This window comes from Hypomesus nipponensis, chromosome 4, assembly GCF_054491055.1.
Source record: "Hypomesus nipponensis isolate SF chromosome 4, ASM5449105v1, whole genome shotgun sequence".
NCBI classification, from domain to species: domain Eukaryota; kingdom Metazoa; phylum Chordata; class Actinopteri; order Osmeriformes; family Osmeridae; genus Hypomesus; species Hypomesus nipponensis.
Window position 1 is genome coordinate 2,833,161 of NC_140364.1, and position 18,068 is coordinate 2,851,228.

An 18,068-nucleotide genomic window follows, 5' to 3' on the forward strand; every position below is an offset into this window, starting at 1 on the left:
GACTTGGGAGAGAACTCACCTGCAAAGAGGCCCACGTTGGACTGGCCCGACTCGAACGGACAACGAGCCTGACCCACCAGCTCCTCCCCTATCTGCTCCAGACTGGTCATCTGAGGAGGGGAGGAAAGGGAGGGGAGAGGAGAGGAGGAGGAGAGGGGAGGAGGAGGAGGAGGAGGAGGAGGAGAGGGGAGGAGGAGGAGGGGGAGAGGAGAGGAGGAGGAGGAGGAGAGGAAAGGGAGAGGAGAGGAGAGGAGAGGAGAGGAGAGGGGAGGAGGAGGAGGAGGAGAGGAAAGGGAGGGGAGAGGAGAGGAGGAGGAGAGGGGAGGAGGAGGAGGGGGAGAGGAGAGGAGGAGGAGGAGGAGAGGAAAGGGAGAGGAGAGGAGAGGAGAGGAGAGGAGAGGAGAGGGGAGGAGGAGGAGGAGGAGAGGAAAGGGAGGGGAGAGGAGAGGAGGAGGAGAGGGGAGGAGGAGGAGGAGGAGGAGGAGAGGAGGAGAAGAGGGGAGGAGGAGAGGAAAGGGAGAGGGGAAGGAAAGGAGAGAACAAAACAGAGTTTAACAAACTACACCTCCTGAACGTTCCCCCGTCGGTTCCTTTCAGAGCCTTGCCCCCCTATTGAGCTAGCAGCAGTGTTAACAGCAGTGCTAACAGAATGGCTAACACAGCCATTGGTATGGGCACCACGGCTGTTAGCGTTTAGCCTCGTGCTAGCACCCATAAATTACCTGTCTGCGGCTTCAGACTCTCTGGAGACACTTCTATTGTCTGCTACGCAGCTCCACACACACTCACACACACACTCACATACACACGCACACAGAGCCCGGCTGACTGCTGAGGAAAACTACAGCATGAGTGGGTGTGCCCTCCCCTGATTTAGTCTTGAATAAGCTGTGGTTCTTCTGCTTACCGTGCTAAGTCATCTCTCCACCGTCGCCAAACCTCCTCACAGTTCTGTGCTAGTGTTACACCTAGCACACACCCAGGCACGCACACACAGCATTTACACACACACACACACCTTGTAGTTGCGGCAGGTTGGGTTGAAGGCGTTGGTTCCGCAGGCAAACAGAGTTTCATCATTCCGGGGCACCAGAACCTTGATGTAGTTATAACACTCATCCTACACAAACACAGAACACACGTATGATCTCCAGGAACACGCATGTTCACTGACATGTATGTGTTTGCAGGAGCATGTGTAAGTGCTCCCGGGAGCATTTGTCCCAAACATCCTAGCAAGTTTGCCAGAATAGATATTTTGCACAAACCTACAGCTGAATAGACTCCATTATGAGTTCATCAATAGCAGGGTACACATCATTATGAGTTAACCAACAGCAGGATAGACATTGTCGAATTAGCCAATGGCAGGGAAACCGCACTCACGCTGTTCTTCCCTCTGACGGCACACTTGTTCACATCGTTTGATCTCCAGTTCAGTTTCTGGGAGGTGAGAAGTAGAAAAAAAGGATCTTAGCTGTTGTGCAAAAAAAAAAAAACTAAAACATTCCACATGAAGGTGAAAAGTTGACTTTTTATAAATGTTCTTTTTAAAAAGCTCTTCCCTGCTAAGGTAAGCTTATAAATAATTCACAAAGTCTTTTGAATTCCCCAAATAAAACCCCAGAAAAAGATGAAATAAACAAGAAAAATGACGAAGTCGCTAAATAGCTAACTAAATCTGTAAACAACATGAAAAGGCAGCTCTGACCAGCTGGGGAGTGAAGTCCTGGGCTGCGGTGGTGAGGTTGACCGCAAACACATGGTCCCTGGAGGAGATGAACAGCATGTGGTTAACCCGGAGCATCGTCTGGAAGTCCAGGCCCAGACGAGAAGTGTCGTTGTCCAACAGCAGGCCCTGGAAGCCCTGGTACTGGTAGGAGTCTGGAGAGAGAGCGAGAGTGCGAGAGAGAGAGAAAGAGAGAGAGAGATGGAAGGAGGAGAATGAGAGAGAGAGACAGTAAGTGAGACAGAGCGAGAGCGCGAGAGAGTGAGATAAAGAGAGAGAGAGAGAGAGAGAGAGAGAGAGAGAGAGAGAGAGAGAGAGAGAGAGAGAGAGATGGAAGGAGGAGAATGAGAGAGAGAGACAGTAAGTGAGACAGAGCGAGAGCGCGAGAGAGTGAGATAAAGAGAGAGAGAGAGAGAGGGCAGAGACAGGCAGAGAGATTTAAGGGATGTCCTTGTTTTCCTGAGACTCCTCCACAGTGCTCGTCTCCCAGTAGAGGCCCTGAACAGAGTCCAGCAGGCTCATCTCTCGCAGCTTCCTGTCTGGAGCTGAAGGGAGCTCCCATAAAGCTGCTTTCACAGACAGCTTTACTGCTCTCAGCCCGGCACTGCACAACATCAGCCACTCAATCATACACACACACACACACGCGCGCGCGTATGCACGCACACACACACACACACACACACACAAACAGACGTGCACACACTTGAACACACTCAAACATACACATCGCGTCAGTTCACGTTCTTTGGCATGCGTACTTGATGACAAGCAGAGTTCCACTGACACAGGAGGTTTATTATCTGTGACTCCAGTGTTTCACTGTAAGAGCATGTTCGCTGGGACATTATAGGAATAAGAGGCAACACTTTGAATTGAGGTCACATTAACTGCCATGTAACTACATAGCAGTACCTCCAGTAACATTGTCATGAAATAGAAACTGCTCGGCAGTTACCCTTCAGCACAGTCTGGCAGCACAGGATATTGCACGGGTAAAACTTTGCACGGGGGAGGTCGGCCTTTTCTAACACAACTTTCAACACCCCCTTTACAACGTCAAATGACCCCTCACACCCCCATACTGTGCCTTCTTACACTTGGGTCACTGGAATACCCCAAACTGCTCAACCATTTCATGACAAAGCAATTCCTACAAAGTTGTTCCTGTAGGTATTGCTATAGCTTCATGGTAGCGGATGTAACTTGAATGTATGTAGAGTGCTGTCCTAAATAGAGAAAGGATAGGCAGTGTATCTAATGTTGGATGACTAATAAGGGAGAGTATAGGGTAGTATCGCTGTATCTATCGTCCCACATCAAAAAACTCACATTCCCACTGCGTAACTAGCTTCCCATCACACATTAGTAGGCTTAGCCAATCAGGAAGCTACTCACGCTCCCAGCCGACGACGCTGATTGGCTCTAGGTCCTTGGGGAAGGGCGTGGCCATCACAGAGGCGGACAGTAAACAGCAAGCGAGTGCAAGCACCGCCGTGGGGAGGAGCCATCGCATCCAATCAGGTGGGAGCATCTTGACGGGGGACGGGAGGATGGGGCTTCAGCAAAGCATTGTGGGAGATCCTGGCCAGCTGAGAGCACTGTCTGGGGAGAAGAGAGGAGAGATGGAGATGAGTTCAGATAGACAGGCTTGATAGCCCGTCTCACACATGCAGTCTCACACATTTCAGCTATTCCTCACGCTCACGCTTCCTCACAACACCTCGTATTTCTCGCGCCTTTCAACCATTTCTCACACTGAAAAGTAAGGGATAACTTGCCCCGCCATATACAATTCATGGACGAGGCGCAGGCATACCGAGAACTAATAGTCGTCTCGAGTTTATAGAGTTAAATCATCTGAAAACATAACCAGAAAGTTTTTTTTATAAAACTTGAGAGCCACGTAGCAAGATAGAGATTAGTTCAAGTTTGGACCATGGAATGCTTTTAGAGTCAACACCAATTCCTGTATTGGGTCAGGAGGGATCTAGGGTGACCAGACATCTGGATTTCGTCCGGACAGTCCGCTTTCCCAGCCCTTTGTTCGGACCGCTGTTGCGTGTCCTTTCCTCCCTTTTTGATCCTTTCTGCCCACTGTCGCAATTTACCACTCGCGTAGGTTTCAGTCCCAAAAAGAAAGACCTCCTTCAAACCTAGGTGGAGTTCAGAACTCCGCTTTGACACTAAGAGCAGCACAGATCAATATCATGCCTTCTGTAAGCTCTGTCGCATTGATATAGAAGTGAGTAGTAGGGGGAAAGGGGCTTTAGAGCGGCATGCTACTACAGAACAGCACAAGGAGAATGCTACTTCTGACGGGCACTCTTCCTTAACATCATTTTTTGCTCCGAACACAACAACAGCGGATGATAAAACCGCTACTGAGCTGACAAAATGATTTCATGCTGTGAAACATCACCGCTCTTACCAGAGTTCAGACTGCAGTTTAGACTTTTAACTTACTAAAATGACTAATGTTATTGTCTTTATTTCATACTAATGGCCCTCGTACCCCCGGTCAAGAGGTTTTGGGGATTGTCTTCCTTTTTGGACCCAGTGTCCCCCTGTTCAGGCCCTGAACTTCAGGGTCATGCTTCTGGTCATCCTAAATATGATCCAACAGCTACCGGTTTCCAAACACAAAGAAGGGAGTCCTTGTTTCATTTGAAATGTGTTTCATTCAACACTTGTCTAAACCAATATACGAATAGTACCTATGGTAATTGAAAAGAAGTTAAGGAACGCTCTGTATTTACCAGGCACAATGCAAAATAACACCTCAACTATGAGACATGCAACAATAATAGCATAAAACAGCACACAGAACACCTCCAGGTTATTTCTGGTTTGGCGAGAGATTGCTAGCATGCAGTGCTCACTGCTTATTGTCCCAAGCCTTCACCATCAATACCAATTAGCCTGTCGCGCTAGCTGTTTAGATTCAGTGCAGGTCGGTGTGCATACTGGTCTAGAATTTAGCTTAGCAGCTAGGTCAAGCTGTTAGGCCCTCGCAATGAATCATAGGCATTAGCATAAGCATCGTGTCTTGTTTAGGTGATGGCAGACGGTTAGCTAGCTAGCTCCCTCTGACCTGAGGGATTTCACAGAGCAGGGGATGAAAGGACGAGAGAGAACAAGCAACAGAGAGAGACAGAGAACAAGGTATGGGAAAAGAGAGGATGATAGACAGGATGGGAAGGAAGGAGAGAGAGAGAGAGAGAGAGAGAGAGAGAGAGAGAGAGAGAGAGAGAGAGAGAGAGAGAGAGAGAGAGAGAGAGAGAGAGAGAGAGAGAGAGAGAGAGAGAGAGAGAGAGAGAGAGAGAGAGAGAGAGAGAGAGAGAGAGAGAGAGAGAGAGAGAGAGAGAGAGAGGGGGAGGAGTTAAATGTTTGTGAAAATCGGGTTTCTACCTCCGAGCCATTGGGTCTTTGAACTGACACGTCCAGGGGCCTGACAGAACTACTAGCTCATTTGCACAGTGCACACAATGACAAAATTGCACTACATGCTCCTGTTAGTCCCAAAGGCAACTTGCACTGACTTTGGCACATCACTCAAGCATAAGCCACTTATTTCCCTCTTTTACCTCTCACACTTTCATAACTTTTATTTCTCCGTTGAAAGAGCTGCAACGTATTTCTTTGCAAAGTATTCAACTTGTATACTACACATTTGAGAAGGAATGCATTTGCTCCATACCCTGTGAAAAGGGATCTTGGAAACCTTAAAACATCTCACACACACCCATGTGTAACATGGCAACGGAAGAACTTTTGGATTGGTACATGGACACATACATCGAATGCCAAAGACGCTTCCTTAATATTAGTGTAGTGAAGTGCTAGTCCTACTGGCATACACTCACTCATGAAAATAAGAGGAGGTGAGGAGACAAAAGACTAATATATACAACTAAATAGTTGTAGAACGATCAAGAACAATTATATTAGATAATTATTGAAAACAGTTCTCTTACTGGAGAAGGGCTCTTTAACCCTGTCCCTGGAGAGATACCTTCTGGTAGGTCTTCACTCCCTCACCACTCCAGCACACCTGCCTCAAATAATTAGCGGCTTGATTTGTTCAATCAAGTTGGTTGCCACTGGGGTCGGAGTTAGGGCGACCAGAAGCATGACCCGGAACAGTAGGACACTTGGGCCCAAAAAGGAGGACAATCCCCAAAGGTTGTTGACCGGGGGGATGGGTATAAAATAAAGACAATAACATTAGTCATATTAGTAAGTCAACAGTCTAAACTGCAGTCTGAGCTCCTGTAAGAGTGGTGATGTTTCACAGCGTGAAAGAATTTGTTCGGCTGTTTTATCATCCGCTGTTGTTTTGTTCGGAGTAAAAAATGATGTTAAGGAAGAGTGCCCGTCAGAAGTAGCATTATCTTTGTGCCGCTCTAAAGCCCCTTTCCCCCTACTACACACTTCTATATCAATGCGACAGAGCTTACAGAAGGCATGATATTGATCTGTGCTGCTCTCTGTCGCAAAGTGGAGTTCTGAACTCCACGTAGGTTTGAAGGAGATCTTTCTTTTTGGGACGAAGCAAATGCGGTAAATTGCGACGGTGGGCAGGAAGGATTAAAGAGGAGGACAAAAGAGCGAAAAGATGAAAGACCCTAGTTGGAGTGTAAACCTACAGGAAGTTCTGTCTCCAAGAGCACAGGGTTGTAAACTTACAGGGGCCTCTCTCAAGGAATACGGATAAGACATGAGAAATCAGAAAAGGCCTTTACACCCCCTCGCACGTTCCTCCCCTAACCTCACCCATTTCTTCCCTATTCCCCTCATGGCTGTGTCTGTGCTGCCCTTCAGCACAGTACAGTTCAAGGCACACACACACACACACACACACAGACACACACACACACACGCACACATATACTCCAGCTCTCCTCTGGGAGGGGTACAGGATAGGAAGCCTCAGTTCCTGCAGTCTAAACTCCTGCTTCGGTTCATGGGGGCTAACATGCCTCACCACTCACACACACACACGCACACACGCGCACACACACACACGCACACACACACACACACACACACACAGGAGATGGACAGGAGCCACACTGCTCTCAGTATTAAGGTTTGTTATTGGATCAAACCATTAGCCTCACATGATTGGCTCATTTCCTCTCGTTATCAGGTTTCTTCAAAACGCTGGGCTTCCCCCTGGTACAAGGATGTGTGTGTGTGTGTGTGCATGCGTATGTGTGTAACTCTGTACAAGTCAAAAGGTGAAATGTAGTCGGGTCTTTCCTGCAGTCGTGTATATGGGACACGACTGCAGGAAAACAACAGCGGTGTTTGTTCCAGAGAGACAGTGTCCGCATGCAGCACAACATGAAACCCATTCCTACACAATCAAACTGGGCTTCAAACCCAACGCTGCCAATTACCAAGCCCACATATGAACCATAAGACCACAGGGTCAGTGCTGAGGTCAGACATTTTGAGAAAGAACGAGTGCGGAGAGGAAAGGAGAGAGAGAGAGTCGTTCCTCAGACAATGGGAACACCTGGAGGGCAGAGACAGAGAGAGAAGAGACGACAGATCCAACCAAAGGTGATGTTAGCAGCCAGATTTGTAAAGATTGCAGCCATCTGGGCTTAAGTACCAGGCCTTAAGTAGAAAGAGAGACAGGCTGGAAGCCCAGGGGGCTGGACGGGGGGTGGGGGGAGGTTAGGGAGGGGGAAGTACCTGTCACCAAGGACACCTCGGGGATTAAAGACATCAAGAGGGATTCAATTGGTCGATTTAGTTAATAGCTACTCATGCAGCCTTTCTCTCTTTGTCTCTCTCTTCCTCTTTCACTCAATCGCCCTCCCTCCTTTTCTCTCTCAACCTCTCTTTATATCTCTCTTTGACCCTCAATCTCTTTTTTTCCCTCTCCTGTTCTCTCAATCTCTTTTTCTCTCTCTCTCGTCTATATATCTCTCCTTCGTGCTGATCTGGGTGGAAAAGCTTTTTCAGTTGTGGATGTGTGAATGTTATATAATGTTCTTACAAATATTTCTGAGAGTGTTAAAAGCCTTTATAAGCTCCACTCTCTCAGGCCTGGTCCACCAATCTGCTCTAATGGCACACCACTGTGTGTGTGTGTGCGTGTGTCTGTGTGTGTGTGTGTCTATATGTGAGTGTGTGTATCACCAGAGGATGATGTCAGATTTTGACCGGAGGCCAGAACATGCTGGAGGAGCTTCATCCTGTTTGGAGAGCATGCGGTCGAGCACACGGACACCAAGTCCAGTCAGAGAGCGCCTCTGTAGACAGCACCCGGGCTGCCTGGACAAACACACACACACACACGCACTTATACGCACACACTCACACCTATACTCACGCACACACACACCTATACACACACACACACATGCGTGCACACACACACACACACCTATACACGCACACACGCGCGCACACACACCGATACACACGCTTACATAGGCGTACAAACACAAACAAGTGCATGTGTGTGTCTTGCTAACATTCCTCTTGCATGTGTAAGGGGCCCTGAAACTGTTGTTGAGCAGAGCGCATGCACGTGTTTCTCCTGCTGTTTCTACTGTGGAAAGAGGGAGGGAGGGATGGAGAGAGGGAGATGAACAGGGATAATGAAAGAGAAACAGAGAGAGAAAGAAAGAGAGCAGAAACAGAAACATTGTAGCTCAACAACAAGCCGTACCTTATTTGTGTGTGTGTGGGTGTGTATGCATGTGTGAGGATATGCAGTTGTGTATGTGTGTGTATGTATGCCTATGTGTGTGTGTGAGAACGCTGACATCATGATGCTAGTGAAAGAAATGCTGCCACTGAGCTTTTAGAAAGAGGAGCTGATACCACCACCTCTTTCTCTCCCTTTCTGTTCCTCCCATCTCTGTATCTCTGTATCTCTGTCTCCTATCCCCATCTCTCACTCTCTATCTTTCCTCGCATTCCTCTCTCTCTCTTCCTATACCTCTCTCTCACTGTCTACCTCTACCTCTACCTCTCTACCTCTCTCTCTCTCTGTCTTTCTTCTGTATTTGCTGTTGTGTGAGTGTGTACTAACAACAGTCTCCGACAGACCCTACAGCAGGGGGTTATAAGAGCCCATTCTCTGTGTGTTCCTGTCAGTGTAACACACAGAGAGAGAGAGAGAGAGAGAGAGAGAGAGAGAGAGAGAGAGAGATAGATGGTGGGTGGGTGGGTGGGTGGGTGAAGTCGTCAGCATAGTCAGCAGGTGCAGGAGCTGACAGCATCACTACCTTGGTACGAGAGGAACGGAGGGAAGGAGGGGAGGATAGGAGAGGAGGAGAGATGAGAGAAGGAGGAGAAGGGAGGAGAGGAGATAGGAGGGGAAGAAAGGCGATGGGAGAGGAGATGGGAGTGGAGGAGAGGCCAGGAGAGCAGAGGGGAGAGGGGGGGCGGGTTGGTGAGGCGAGAGTGGTCAAGGGGGATGTGGAGGGATGAAGAGAAGATAACAGGAGGGAGGGAGGGAGGGAGGGAGGGAGGGAGGCAGGGAGGGAGGGAGGGAGGGAGGGAGGGAGGGAGGGAGGGAGGGAGGGAGGGAGGGAGGGAGGGAGGGAGGGAGGGAGGGAGGGAGGGAGGGAGGGAGGGAGGGAGGGAGGGAAGGAGGGAGGGAGGCAGGGAAGGAGGTGCAAACTGAGAGTGATGGTAAGGTAATAACAACGACTTGCTGAGTTTGTAGTTCTGCTGTACAGTCACACAGACACTTAGAAGAATCCATATAGCTCTATTAAAACTCTGCACACACACTACCTGGAGAAGAAAGGAGTTGTGTGTGAAGGGGGGTTGTGTATACAGCATTTACCATAACTTGTATAAGCTGCATTTAGAGTAAGAGAGTTAGAGTGTATCACATCAACTTGAACATGAATGCTTGTGTATATGGCAGGAGGGAGATGGATGCATAGAGAGAGAAAGAGAAAGCGAGGGAGAGATACAGTCAGAGAGAGAGAGAGAGGGGGAGTGAGAGAGAGAGGGGGAGAGAGAGAGTGAGAGAGAGCGAGAGAGGTGGAGAGTGAGAGAGACAGAGACAGAGAGAGAGAGAGAGAGAGAGAGAGAGAGAGAGAGAGAGAGAGAGAGAGAGAGAGAGAGAGAGAGAGAGAGAGAGAGAGCGAGAGAGGTGGAGAGTGAGAGAGACAGAGACAGAGACAGAGACAGAGACAGAGAGAGAGAGAGAGAGAGAGAGAGAGAGAGAGAGAGAGAGAGAGAGAGAGAGAGGGGGAGTGAGAGAGAGAGGGGGAGAGAGAGAGTGAAAAAGAGCGAGAGAGAGAGAGAGGTGGAGAGGGAGAGAGAGGGAGAGAGAGAGAGAGAGAGAGAGAGAGAGAGAGAGAGAGAGAGAGAGGGGGGAGAGAGTATCCACAGCTGGACAGTCTTGAATGTGCTCCTTGGTGTGTGAGAGACTAACTGTTGTAAGCTCTCATTCTGACAGGCAGGACTGCAGACATCTCTCACTGGCCTGCCTGCTGCCTGCCTGAAGGACACACCACACACCCACACACACACACACACACACACACACACAGTCTCTGGGAGAGGAGAGTGGTAGGTAGGAAGGGACGGATGGAGGGAGGGAGGGAGGGAGGGGAAGGAAAACAAGAGAGAACAGAAAGACAGATGGAGAGAAGAGCAGTCTTCAATGACCAGCAGGACAAAGGAGTATCAAAATAACCTTTCGTCCATGAGACGGACGGACAGTTGAATAGAGAGATTTCCCCTCTTCCTCTCGGTCCTCGCCCTCCTCTCTCCTCTCTTTCATCCTCCCTTCTTCACCCTATGTTCTGCTCCTCTCTCTTCTGCCCTTCCTTCCTTCAAAGAGCCGTTCCTCTCGCTGCCCTGGACTCTGTCTAACAAGCTTCACTTCTCTCCTTTTCTCTCTCATCTCCCCCTCTCTCTCCCCTCCCTCTCTCTCTCCTCCCCGCTCTCTCTCTCGCCCCCTCTCTCTCTCTCCTCCCTGCTCTCTTTCTCCTTCCTCCAGTGCCAGGAGGAAGAGGAGGAGATGGCGGAGGTGGAGGAAGAGGAGGAGAAAGTAGAGGTGAAGGGGTGGAGGAAGAGAGGGAGAAGGAGGAACTGAAGGGGGGAGGAACAGAAGGAGGAGGTGGAGGGGGAAAAGGAATGTTCAGGGGCTTCTGTCCGGTTCCCCTCCCCTCACTGTCAATCAAACGTTCCGGTGTCTGCCTGCGATTGGCTCGTCAATGTCTTGCATCATCAGTACCTCAACTGCTCTCGACCAATAGCGTCTGTGCCCGCCCTGTTTCAAACCCATCCTGTTATCTGACTGGCAGTCAATAAATGATCTGCTTGTGAATGCAGTGCAGTGAATCAGTGCGATGAGTCGCCGTCGGCTATTGTTTGTCAGTGTTTTGAGCTCGAGGTGGTTGATGATAGTTGATGTCATCCTCTGGATTTTGCCACTCATGCCACTATGGTGGCATAGTGTTTGTTTGCTTGATTCCCACAGGGGCAAGGTGAGTTGACCATGAGCATCCAGCCTATCACATAGCATTGATCCTGTAAACAACACTAGGTAAGGCACTGTTCCTGGTTCCCTTGTTCCCCCACAGTGTAGTCTGTTTTCATACATGTCACTCTGGGTGTTGAAAACCTTGTGTTACTTGTTGCTCTGATGTGGCGCACACACCTTTTCCCACAACAAACACACAACACAGATTAGAAGTATTTGTTGGTCATGGCCAGGAGGAAGAGGAGGAAGAGAAGGAAGAGGAGGAAGAGGTTGAGTGGTCGGAGTTCATTTACTCAGCTTAGAGTCAGCTCTCATCCTGCGCTGTTTGTGTGTGTGTGTGTGTGTGTGTGTGTGTGAGTATGTGTGTGTGTGTGTGTGCGTACGTGTGTGTTAGTACGTGTGTGTGAGCCTGGCGTCAGCTCTCACCCTGTGGAGAGTCTAGATCTGCACTCAACTCTACAGTGTGTGTGGGCATTGATTCCCCCCCCCCCCCCCCCTTGCGCAGTCTCCTTTAACACTTCCTCAGCGTCTCTGTAAGTGAATGTGCTTGTGCATGTGTACGTGTGTGTGTGTGTGATTGAGCCCATAGGAAGTCAAGCTGTGGCCTTCCTCTTCACTATAAATAGCTAGGTCTAGCCTCCAGTACTGGACAACACGCAAACCTGCAAGGGGAACACGGTAGAGAGGGAGGGGGGAGAAAGAGAGAGAGAGGCAGAGAGACAGAGACAGAGACAGGTGGGGAACAAGCCGGAGAGGAAGTGGAGGGGGGGGGGGGGGGATGGAGAGAGGAAAAGAGAAAATCCATACCTTCCTTTAGTGGGCTCCTACAGCGAGTGCATGAGGGTCTCTGCATATGGAGGTGGAGGAGTGTGTGTGCTCACCTGTGTGTTTGTGTGTGATATCCTTGGTATGCGTGTGCGTGTGTCTGTGTGTGTGTTACTCTATGGTGGTTCTGAAGGCTAGCCTCACCTTCAGGTTTCTACGGCGACCCTGTCCCTGCTCTTGATTAGCTGGCGTGCAGCTGAGTCGACCCCTGACCTTCCCCTTCACTTCCCTCTCTTCTCCCTCCCTCTGTCTCTCCTCCCTCATCTCTGCCTCCTCCATCATCTCTCTCCTCCCTCATCTCTCTCTCCTTTCTCATACCTCTCTCCTCTCTTTCCTCTCTCCTCTCATCTCCATGAGGGGGACATTAACAGGCAGGGAAGAACAGCTACTCACAACCCCTAACCTAGGAGGCTGTAGATCCTTGTAGAACCTCTGTAGAACCTAGAAGAGCCCGGTTCTCTACAAAGCCTTTGTGGAGCTGTGACCTATTCAGAAAGCTGTCCTGTCATTAGGTCATATCTGGCGCGTTGCCGTGGCAATCGATGACTTAAGCCTGTGTGACCGTGTCCCACCCCCCTGAGGGATGGCAGCCTGCAGCCGTGGTGACAGTCACCATGGTTTCCCCTGTCCTCCTCATCGATCGCTGTCAAGGAGATGGGGTGAGGTGTGTGTGTGTTTGTGTGTTAATGTATGTGTGAGTGTACGTGTGTGTGTGTTTGAGTGGGTGTGATAAGAGGAACTCCAGGTGAAGGCCTCTAGGGGGCCCCCCGAGTCAACATGGATCCCCTCTACAACTCCCTCCTAGGGGCCTCTCCTAGGAGAGTAGGGGAGGGGGAGGAGGAGAGAGAGCAGGAAGAGGAGGAGGAAGAGGAGGAGGAGGAGGAGGAAGAGGAGGAGGAGAAGGAAGAGGAGGAGGAGGAGGGAGAGGAGGAGGAGGAGAGGATGGGATAGGAGAGGAGAGAGCAGAAAGAGGAGGAGGGGGAGAGGAGAGAGAGAGAGAGAGAGAGAGAGAGAGAGAGAGAGAGAGAGAGAGAGAGAGAGAGAGAGAGAGAGAGAGCAGGAGGAGGAGAGGAGGAGGACTTGTTTCCCTGGTCCAGACCATCCTCACGCTGACCTTTATGGAAGTGTAAATGACTATAATCATATCCTGTGTAGATAACACAACATCATGGCCTATGGACACACACACACTACTCACATACACACACACACAAACAAACACAAACACACCAGTCATTCCACCGACAACACGCCGAGGTTTGTGTCTCCTGGTGTGTGTAGAGTCACCTTCACTAACAGCAACCTTCAATGTACACCGAAGCCTGCGCGCACGCACACACACACACACACACACAGAGTAATGACAGTAATATCCTTACAGACACAGTTATGTCCCAGAGCTACAATGGGATTAGAGCAAGGCTGCTCACTGCCTCTGCGAGAACACACACACACACCCCTGCACACACACACGCTTACACCGCTGCACACAAACAAACACACACAGACACACACACACAATCAAATCAGATTAAATAGAATCTAGAGGGAACAGACGCTGAATACCAATATTGTCACCTTGGATACCACCCCAGTCACGCTAGATACCACCCTGTCACCCTAGATACCACCCTATTACCTTGGATACAACCTCTATCACCCTAGACACCACCCAGTCACCGTGGATACCCGCTTCACCCTGTCGCTGTGGATAAAACCCTAATTGGTTACTCACAGTCTGCAGTCTGCTGAAGTAGGTAGGCAAACCGTCCAATCAGGGCACTGACGTTAAACTCACAGGAAATGGCGCAGCAGGAAGTGAGCTCCTGATAGCCTCCCTGAGAGAGAGCGAGAGGGAGAGCAAGGGGGGAGACAAAAAACCACCACAAACTCAGTATCAACACCCACACCTCAGTTCTAGAGAGAGAGATCCACACAGAGAGACAGAAAAAGAGAGGGAGGGAGGGAGGGAGGGAGGGAGGGAGGGAGGGAGGGCGGGCGGGCGGGAGGGAGGGAAAACAACAGAAAGAAAGAAACAAAGAGAGGTGTTCAAGCAGACAGAATCTGTCCTCTAATGGTTTTATAATGGGCTTATTCTGCTGATGCTCTGACAGGTGTTGTAAGACTACAGCCCCTCTGGAAGGGTGTTTCTCTGTCTGTGTGTGTGTGTGTGTGTGTCTGTGTGTGTGTGTGTGCGTCTGTGCGCGTGATGACATAACCAAATTGTTCAAAAACAACATTTTGAAGTAACCATTTGCCTGAGAAACCAGCCTGGTTTCTGACTGTAACGGACCGACGCAGCAGAAGACTCTTCACCCTGACGACCTGTTCACCTGCAGTCTGCGACAACAACACAGACAACATGCTTATCTTGGATGCTAATTGATGCTCATCCAAACAGACTCTCGATTTCACCCAATAAAAAACATGCCCTAACAGGACACATCATGCCGCCTTCCTGTGATAGGCCGAGCCCTTAACGAGAGCCGTGATGTCACCGGTGACTAACGAGGTCTTAACGAGGATACGGTCTAGCTTAGACACAGAGTCCATTTCCTCAATTGGTCCCCGTGGCAACAGGCCAGCACTAACGAGACTGCTCCTAGTTAGAACATGATTCATTGACTCCACTCCCCCGCTCAGCTAAATGACTCTCTCCTTTCTTTTCTTCTACAATCATCCCCAATCCCCTATCCCTTCTCCTCGCTGTGTCTACCTTCCTCTCCCCTCTCCCCCTCCATCCCTTCTCTCCCCTCTGTCTCCTGTTTCTCTATGTGTTTGCATATCGTGTGTGTGTGTGTCTGCAATATTGTGACCCCTAACTCCGGGAGATTTGAGGATTGGAGAGATTACGTCAGATTTTGGCAGGCCAGATTAACATGATGTGGAAGGATAGGCTAAAACAAGGATCAAGGGGCACACAAGTGCCTCTGAGTGTGTGTGTGTGTTTATGTGTGTGTGTGTGCGTGTGTGTATGTGTGAGAGAGTTTGTACTTGCATGTGCATGTGAGTGCTTGTGTGTGAGAGACAGAACGCAATATCTTGTAAGGGTGTATGTGCTTGAGAGAGTTTGCAAGTTTGTGTGTGTGTGCATGCCTGTGCATGAGTAAACATTTCAAACCATCTGCTATGTTGTGCCCTCTCTCTCTCTCTCCCTCTCTCTCCCTCTCTCTCTCTCTCTCTCTCTCTCTGTCTCTCTGTCTCTCTCTCTCTCTCTCTCTCCCCGAAACATCCCGGCATCACAACAACAGTTCTCAACATATCACAGTCCACTCTCGCTACATTCCACACATCAAACACAGCTTACACGCGTGTTACACGCCAAACTGCACGCCCGCAAGATTGCCCTACACTGTCGGTACAGAGTGTGCCGGGCGGATGACAGGCTCTTCTGATTGGGTAGAAGCCGTTCTCTGAGCTGTAAAAACTGTGATTGTGTGAGCATGCACAGAACACCCTTATCACTGGCTCTCACTTCGGGGGGAGGGGGGGGGGGGGAAGGAGAAGTGAGGAAAGAAAGAGAGGGGAGAGAAGGTGGAAAGGGGTAAGAGAGGAGGAGAAAAGGAGAGAAGATGAAGAGGGGAGTGGAGGTTGAGGAGAGAGAGAAGAGAGAGGAGAAGAGATTGTTTCTGTGCTTACGTGTGTCTGTGTGTGTGTGTGTGTGTGTGTGTGTGTGTGTGCAATAGGTCTTCAATAACAAGCGTACGGTTTTCCTGCTGTGTGTGTGTAAATCCTGATCTACACCGTGCCACTACAGCTGCCTCCATGGCAACTTGGCCCTCGTTCACTAACAAGCTCGTTAATGTCATTGCGCCCCCCCCCCTCCCCCCCCCCGCGCCTGCCCCTCCCGTTTCCTGGATGTAGCTGTGGCTGTCACCAGACCCTTCTAGTCACAAGGCCACACAGTAAATACCACACAACCCCACACATCCCAAGAGAGAGGGGGGGTGGGGGGGTGCATCAACCAAGTACGCAAGTGTCTTTGCATTGTAGCAAATTAACAATAATAGTCGATATGCACCATGATAGGGAAAGAAGGAAAGAAGGCTAGTCACAGTCGGAGGTGTGTGTGTGTGTGTGTGTGTGTGTGGTGTGTGTGAGCCTCTGTGTATGTGCATGTGTAAGTGTGCGAGCCTGTGCGCATGTGTGTATGTGTGTGTGTGTGTGCTAAGGGGTTCAGCTCTGACACAACAGGTTCATTTTGTGTTGCTGTGTAAGCATGAAGTCAAGCTGACGTTATTGTCACCAGGAGAAGTGATGATAACACACGCAAACATATACACACTCACACAAACTCACACTCAAGCACACACACACACACACACACACAATTGTCAGCTAACACTCCTCCAGGTCCCCAAACAATATTCACCTTCTCACCAGGCCCCCTAACAATATAAAACCTGCCTCTAATTGGCTCCTTGACTGTCCTACAGCCGTCTAATTGGCTCAACTGGACTTGCTGGGATGTTCTAATTGGCTGGGAAGAGAGGTGAGAAATGCTTCAATAACAGGCTAGCACAGCAGCCTGTTACCGTGGCAATGGCATGAGAAGAAGGAGATGGTCAGTTTGGTGTGGAAATGAAGCTCCACCCCCTCCCTTCCCCCCCCTCCCTCCCTCCCCCCCTCCCTCCCTCCCCCTCTCTCTCTAACTGTCTCGCTCTATATATACACAGCTCTCTTTCTTGCTTTCTTTCTATCTTTCTGTCTGCTTCTCTATCTGTCTGCTTCTCTGCTTCTCCATCTACGTCTTGCTGTCCCCTCCCATCCTCCCACCACTCTCTCTCTCTCCCCTCTCTCCCTCATCCATCCTCCGTGCCAAGAGGTGTTCTTCTTACAGTGGTTGTTTTGACAAGGTTCACTTATGGCTCACTTCTTCAAAGCCCTCCTCTCTCTCTGTCTCTCTGTCTCTCTGTCTCTCTGTCTCTCTGTCTCTCTGTCTCTCTCTCTCTCTCTCTCTCTCTCTCTCTCTCTCTCTCTCTCTCTCTCTCTCTCTCTCTCTCTCTCTCTCTCTCTCTCTCTCTCTCTCTCTCTCTCTCTCTCTCTCTCTCTCTCTCTCTCTCTCTCTCTCTCTCTGGGATTGTCTTTCAATTTTGTTGATGTGCAGGATATCGGACTGAAACCACAGCGTGGTGTGTGTGTGTGCTGTGAGGTTTGTGTGGTGCGTGGGGGGGGGGGATTGTATGTGTGCTGCTTTGTGAGGTTTGTGCTTGTGTGTCTGCATGTGTATGAGGTATGTGTGCATATATCGTGTGTGTGTGTGTGTGTATACCTGCATGTGTGTGTTTACCCTGCACCCAGCTGAATATTCACACCCACGCGTTGATATTTACCCAGAAGCCCCATGCACCCCCTCACTGCCAGCTGTCTGTCACCTGTATAAACAAACACATGAACACACACACAAACCCACACTGACACACACACACACGCCAGCACCCACATTCACACATGAACACGCGCTTCAACATATACATGTTTACAAACACACACACACACACACACACACACACACTAAGGTAGAGCTGCAGGAATCATATGCCTTATGTTCCCTGAATCATCCCTATGATGATTGTTATTCTCTATCTGTGAGTCTGAGTGTTTGTGTGTGTGTGTGTGTGTGTGTAGATTTGGAGATTCAACAGGCCTTTGCTGGAGACAGTTAATCTGTACTTTGTGTGTCTTTCTGTCTATCTCCACACACACACACGCACTCGTACCTCCTCCCCCCGGTTTTGTTATCCTTCGACTCACCTTGACATCAGTGGATCTATCCCCCCCCCCCCCATTTCTCCCTCCTCCTACCCTGCCACTCTCTTTATCTCTCCCTCCATCCCTCCCTCCCTGTCTCTGTCTCTCTCTTCATCCCAGGGATAGTGATCTGTCAGCTTTCTCCGTCCTGGTCTTCTCCCGATCCTGTCTCCCCATCTCTCTGGCAGACAGGCAAACACACACACACATCAACACTCCAACACAAAGACACACGCACATCAACATTCTAACACAGAGACGCACACACGCACATACACACACACATAT

At 49.8% G+C, this 18,068-nt stretch overlaps 1 protein-coding gene across 1 annotated transcript in view; it reads right to left on the bottom strand.

The window, feature by feature from the left end:
* Nucleotides 1–18,068, bottom strand: part of LOC146295014 (semaphorin-6D-like) — a 58,873-nt gene that overhangs the window by 14,938 nt on the left and 25,867 nt on the right. The window contains exons 3-8 of the mRNA XM_084695680.1: nt 13,765–13,867; nt 3,128–3,334; nt 1,712–1,884; nt 1,387–1,443; nt 1,019–1,120; nt 20–110 (exon numbers count right to left, since the gene is read on the bottom strand). Coding sequence (XP_084551806.1) covers nt 20–110; nt 1,019–1,120; nt 1,387–1,443; nt 1,712–1,884; nt 3,128–3,263 — 559 coding nt within the window. The 5' untranslated portion in view covers nt 3,264–3,334; nt 13,765–13,867. The remainder of the gene's footprint in view (nt 1–19; nt 111–1,018; nt 1,121–1,386; nt 1,444–1,711; nt 1,885–3,127; nt 3,335–13,764; nt 13,868–18,068) is intronic.